This window comes from Propithecus coquereli, unplaced genomic scaffold, assembly GCF_000956105.1.
Source record: "Propithecus coquereli isolate 6110/MARCELLA unplaced genomic scaffold, Pcoq_1.0 Scaffold36, whole genome shotgun sequence".
Lineage (NCBI taxonomy): Eukaryota > Metazoa > Chordata > Mammalia > Primates > Indriidae > Propithecus > Propithecus coquereli.
This window is the reverse complement of record NW_012149285.1, coordinates 5,209,355-5,215,067: the sequence shown is the minus strand read 5'-3', so window position 1 is coordinate 5,215,067 and position 5,713 is coordinate 5,209,355. Positions and strand designations below refer to the sequence as shown.

At 42.1% G+C, this 5,713-nt stretch overlaps 1 protein-coding gene across 1 annotated transcript; it reads right to left on the bottom strand.

The window, feature by feature from the left end:
* Positions 1–2,561: 2,561 nt before the first annotated feature.
* HMGB2 (high mobility group box 2) lies at positions 2,562–5,183 on the bottom strand. The gene is made up of 5 exons (XM_012651668.1): positions 5,114–5,183; positions 4,369–4,538; positions 3,960–4,105; positions 3,699–3,873; positions 2,562–3,111 (listed from the first exon to the last, which is right to left on the bottom strand). Exons 2-5 carry the CDS (start codon positions 4,516–4,518, stop codon positions 2,950–2,952), a joined length of 633 nt encoding a protein of 210 aa, XP_012507122.1. The 5' UTR covers positions 4,519–4,538; positions 5,114–5,183; the 3' UTR covers positions 2,562–2,949.
* Positions 5,184–5,713: the final 530 nt, after the last annotated feature.

Genomic DNA, 5,713 nt, shown 5'->3' with positions numbered 1-5,713 from the left:
TGAGAGCAATTTTAGAAGAACAAGACCAAGTTTTTGGTATATATTAAGGACAAGTTTTAGCTATTTTAACTAGCACATTCTTAAATGTGCATGCCCATTGGCCCAGCTACTCCACTTACAGGACTTTTTTTATGTGTGAAATCACATACAAGGATATTCGTACCAACATTTTTCTTTAAGGAAAAAATGCAAACAACATAATTATCCTTAGGGAACTGGTTAAATTATGATCTATTCAATGGATACTATGCAGGTAACTATTTAAAAGAATGTGACAGCTGTTGTACTGAGATCTCCAAAATGATGAGATTATGGAGAAAAATATACTTGTATATATTAATAGTAAGCTTCATGTGTGTAATACCAATAAGCACACATATATTGTGATTACATCTTTCTTGAAGGATAAATTATTGCATTGTTGAGATTGCCCCCTAAGAGAACAAGGTATGCAGGAATCAAGTAAAAATATAAACTATCCACTACATATTCTTTAAAAAGGTTTTCACAAACACACCTCCTAATAGTGGCTGGTCTGGAATAGGACTTAATTCTTACCTTCATTTCAATGTTTTCCAACATATTCATTCCTTGAAGTCACCAAGTCTTGATTATTGAGAATTTCCTGGTTTAGTCTTTCAAGATTTGCAATTTTGATCCACACTTACAGAATATCAAATATGAGCCAGGCAGGACCCATCTCAAATCTTGAGGTTATTCTGGAGCAGCTCTTGATTAAAAGAAGGAGTTGTTCTTAGCTTAGAAACTTAAGATATAGAGAACAGAATGAAAGAAGTCACAAAGACTCTCAAAAAGAAAGGTGACAAGGAACCCAATAGGTCTGCCTCTTGGGTCTAATTTATGTACTTAGAAATTCTTAAGGAAACAGAATATTACTCTATTTCAATTTTAGAAACTCTTATTTAACATCTCTTCTGTGCACTGGGTACCATTTCAAAACACTTTAAGATTCTTATCATTAAAACACTGTGAAGACTCTCTAGGCTGGCTGTCACCAGAGCACGAGACTCTTGAAACACCATGAAGTAGCTATTGACCCTATGGGGAGAAGTAAGCTCAGAGGAAAAGTTCATACTGCTAGCATTTATTTGGTAGAGCTGGGGGACTGGGATCCAGACCTAGATATGTCTCTAAAATACCTTACCCCAAATGTTTGAGTATTAAGTCATTTAACAATAGGAAACACTGAAAATTAGTTTTCATTTTGTGATTAGTGAAAGCCCTAAGTTTGAATGTAGAAATTTCTTATTTTTTATATAGGCAAACTTAACAGTTCTTTCATGGCTTTGGGAGGCCTTTCCCAATCAAAGTTTGGGATTAATAGAGGGCAATCATAAAGATGTTAAAGACTTTACTTGAGTCCATTTGCTCTGGTAATTATGCTAATACCTGAATTCTATTTAACAAAACTTTGGTTAATATTTCCTGTTTAAGAAATAAAATCATCCTTACCAAATACGATATAAGTGGCAACCAAAACTTCCACGGTTGGGTAATACTGATTTCTATTTTAAAACCTGATATGAAACCAAGATTGTCAAGTTTAACTATAAAATTGTCAACCAATAGGTTGCCTCTATAAGCAGTTAGCCAACAGATTGCCAAGTTTCACTAATAACCTAATAATTATTCATAGTAGTTCTAACTTCTTCCTCAACCAAGCATTCTTAATAACTGCCCTACCCTGTAAATATAAACCCTAGTGAAATTCAGTTAAATTAGTCATAGGATAGATATCATAACCATCTCAAATACTTTCTTAAGCTAAACAGAATTTCAAAGCTTAAGACCAAACTGATTTTTAAAAGATATACAGCAGTCCTCCCTTACTGCAGTTTCACTTTCTGTGGTTTTAGTTACTAGCAGGACAGTAAAAATATTTTGAGACCACATTCACGTGTTACAGTATATTGCTATAACTGTTCTATTTTTATTTTTGTTAATCTCTTACTGTGCTTGATTTATAAATTAGACTTTATCATAACTATGCACATATAAGAAAAAACAGTATATATAGTTTGGCACTATGGGCGGTTTCAGGCATCCACTGGGGGTCTTTTAACTCACAGACAAGGGGTGACTAATTCAAAATCTACTCTGGTATTCTTGAACTAGTTCAACTTAAAAGAAAATTTAAACTTGTTAGTGATTCTTCTTTAAAGTTTATGTGCTTTTAGGTAAGGGTTCACATCCTTGTCCTTCTTAAAGAGAAATTTCCTCCCAAAACGAAGTGTTAAGTTAAAAAGAAAACATCAAACCCCTGAGGAATAAGTTAGCTAATAAATGAAAAGAGGAAATATAAAGAAAACTTAAAATCCTTCTGTAAAACTACATAGATTAATTTTTAAAGTTCACTGAATTCCATATTGATTTTTAAAGAACACTTTGGAATCTGGGCATGTTTGGTTTTAAGCCTCAACACACTTTTTAAATCAACTGTGTCTAAGAACTAAAGGCAGAAATACAAAAAAGTTGACACTGCTGCATTGTTTTTTTTTAAAGTGAAAGTTAATTTAGCATATTAAGAAAAAGACAATAGAAATAATATACATAATTTTATTACAAAATTTTTTTAAAAAAACAAAATGCAACATCCTAAAAAACCCAAAATTTTCTATTGATACTAATTCCTATCAGTTTGCTGTGCTACCATACACAAGTCAAGAAATTAAAGAAACCATTAAATATTTAGGAACATTCAACAATCAAAGCTTTAAAATCTAACTGTATGTAGTAGCCCCTCAAAAAGCTACAACCGGCAATTTTTGTAAAAGTATTTTCTCTACAAAGAATCTTATCAGCTATACAAAAAATCTGTACAGTTTTTATACTGAGCTAATATTGAGCTGCACTTGAATTCACATTCTTAGCAAAACAATTGCCTGAGCATACACACACACTCCATACGCATCATTACAGGATAGCCATTTATTCTTCATCTTCCTCCTCCTCTTCATCATCCTCCTCTTCCTCCTCCTCCTCCTCTTCCTCCTCATCTTCTGGTTCATTCTTCTTCTTTGAGCCTGTTGGCCTGCCAGGGCCCTTCTTTCCTGCTTCACTTTTGCCCTTGGCACGGTATGCAGCAATATCCTGAAATATTGTCAAAAAAATAAAATCAGCATCCGGTATCATTACTCAACTGTGAAAACCACTTTGTTGTAAACAATCTAAGATTATTGACCAATAACCCTAGCTACTGTCTAAAAAGGTATTCAGTTTTAAGAGTGTTTGTTCCCTCTAGGCTTTAAAAAGTTTATGATGTAAAATTTCAGGGGTAACATTAGATCAGTATCAGTACTTTCACAATCAACATCCCTTTACCTCACAGGTAGTCAGTCCCACCCCCACTTCACATTTTAGACACAATTCTACATATTTGGCGCTCCATTTTTACAAAACAGACTTACAATAACTATAGTGACTACAAATGAGTGTATATGCAAGAATCTACCAGTGCTACAAACACTGGTTTCAGTCAAAAGAAAAGGTTTCAATTACCCTGTGTTGCTTCAGTGTACAATTTTCATTAGGCCCTTTCACAACATAACTGTGACAACCATTAATATAAGATTAAATTTCTCAACTTTCTACAGTTCATACCTATTTCTAACATGCTTCTTTAGAAAATATCCACCTAATTTTAATCTCAGCTTTAAAAAGGGAAAAGGATAATGTACCTTTTCATATTTCTCCTTTAGCTTAGCTGCCTTCTGTTCATATGGTTGTTTATCTTTGGCTGACTGTTCAGACCACATTTCACCCAATTTTTTTGCAGTATCCCCAATGGATAGGCCTGGGTGTTCGCTTTTGATCTTTGGGCGATGTTCAGAGCAAAACAGGAAGAAGGCAGATCTGAAAGGAAACAGCAGAGTTAATAAACTGAAGGAAAAAATCCAAGGGGCAATTTGGTTGATTTAAAAAAAAAAAAAAAGGCTTACGGTGGCCTTTTAGGAGCATTGGGATCTTTTTTCTTTCCTTTCTTATCACCTTTGGGAGGAACGTAATTTTTCATCTCCCTGTCATAGCGAGCTTTGTCACTTTTCGCCATATCTTCAAACTTAGACTTTTCCTTTGCAGACATGGTCTGTGGGCATAAAATAAGCCGTAGAAATACAGAAAACTTGTACGTTATACAAATGCAAACACCAAGATCCTCTTTGAGGGGCACATTTCCCTTAGTTAACAGCTTGTGTAGTCTTAAGCAAAAACCTGAAGTAGTCTGCTTAAATCTCTTAAGAAATTTGGGTAAGTCATCAAAAGTTTAAACTTACAAGTGACCCTCCCGCTTAAGGCCCCAGCCAAAAACACACCTGAAAACCCTTCGCTCTATCTGAATTCCGGTCTCACCTTCCATCTCTCCGAACATTTCTTGGAGAATTCGGCGAAATTCACGGAAGAGTCCGGATGTTTCTTCTTGTGCTCTTCCCGGCAGGTCTGCACGAAGAAGGCATAGGAGGACATTTTGCCCCTCGGCTTGTTGGGGTCTCCTTTGCCCATGGTGGCAGAACGGCGTCTACCTGGCGGGGAGAGAGCCGGAGGTCGGCGCCGAGCCCGCGGCTGCCAGGGCGGGCACCGGCCGGGCGCAGCTTCCCGCCCAAACCCGCGCCCGCCCCGCCCGCGCCGCCGCCGCCGCCCAGGCCGCCCGCGCGCTCGCCGCTCCCGGGCCCGGTCGGCCCGGCCCGCACAGCCGCGGCCGAGCGCCCCTCACGCGGGCTCCGCAAGTTTCGCCCGGGGCCCGAGACGCCGCCGCCGCCGACGCCCTCCGCCGAGGCCGGGGACGCCGCGGGCGCCCTCCAAACACGCTCCCTGACAGAAATGCCCCTCGGCTTCCACGGCGCGAGCCGCGCTCGGAGACTAAGCTAATCGCCTAGCGACCGACATTCAAAACACTCCTGGAACCGGGCCCGGCGAGCTTCCCGCCTTCCGCCCGCCCCCCACATCCCCGGCCCTCGCCGGCCCGCACCCCAACTCCGCTCGCCGCCCGCCGGGCCCGGCCGAGCCCCGAGAGCCGGAGAGCGGAGACCGCGGAGGGGGCTCTGAGGGAAGAGGAACAGCAGGCCCACGAGCCCGAGGGGTCGGAGGGGATTCTTGCCTGCTCGAGCTTCCCCTCAGAGTCCCACAGAGCAAAAGGACCCGACAGCGACGCTCTCTCCCCGAGCTCCGGCGAGAACTGGTTTATCTCTAACGCAATCCTCAGCCTCTTGTTTTGCAGAGTTCTCCGCGCCACGGTAACTTGACGAGCCGGCCACAGACCACACCCCCACCCCTTTGATTGGTTCCGACGATTATTCAAACCCGAAGAGTCCCCGCCCCCTCACCACGGCGGCTTACGATTGGTCTGTGTCTCGCTGGGCCCGGCCCTCCAGTCCCAGCCTAGCAGGTTCGGTGGGTCGCCCAGGTCGTTAACTCCCAGACCCGTTAGAACCGGTCAGGGGAGGAATGTACTGCTAGATCCTGATTGGCGGCAGGAAAAGGGTTTGAAAACTGGCGGGCCTCACGCTGACTGGCTAGGGCCGTAGACGGTGGGCGTGGTTGGCTCGAAGGAGAAAGTCCCGCCAGATTTGAAAATACGAAGTCGGGGAGCTGGGGGGTTGTTCTCCGGGGCTGGGCGACCGCGGCGGCTCGGTTTGCTGGCCATAAGGTAACCGAGAAGCCTGCCCTGACTCCCTCCGACCGCTCTTAGGCCTGTCTC

What these genes read in the sequence shown, in the direction of transcription:
- HMGB2 (XM_012651668.1), bottom strand. Translation starts at nt 4,518, where the DNA reads ATGGGCAAAGGAGACCCCAACAAGCCGAGGGGCAAAATGTCCTCCTAT. An exon ending in AATGTTCGGAGAGATGGAAG is followed by an intron (nt 4,106 to 4,368) that starts GTGAGACCGGAA and finishes TTATGCCCACAG; the next exon opens with ACCATGTCTGCAAAGGAAAA. An exon ending in TAAAGGAGAAATATGAAAAG is followed by an intron (nt 3,112 to 3,698) that starts GTACATTATCCT and finishes ACAATATTTCAG; the next exon opens with GATATTGCTGCATACCGTGC.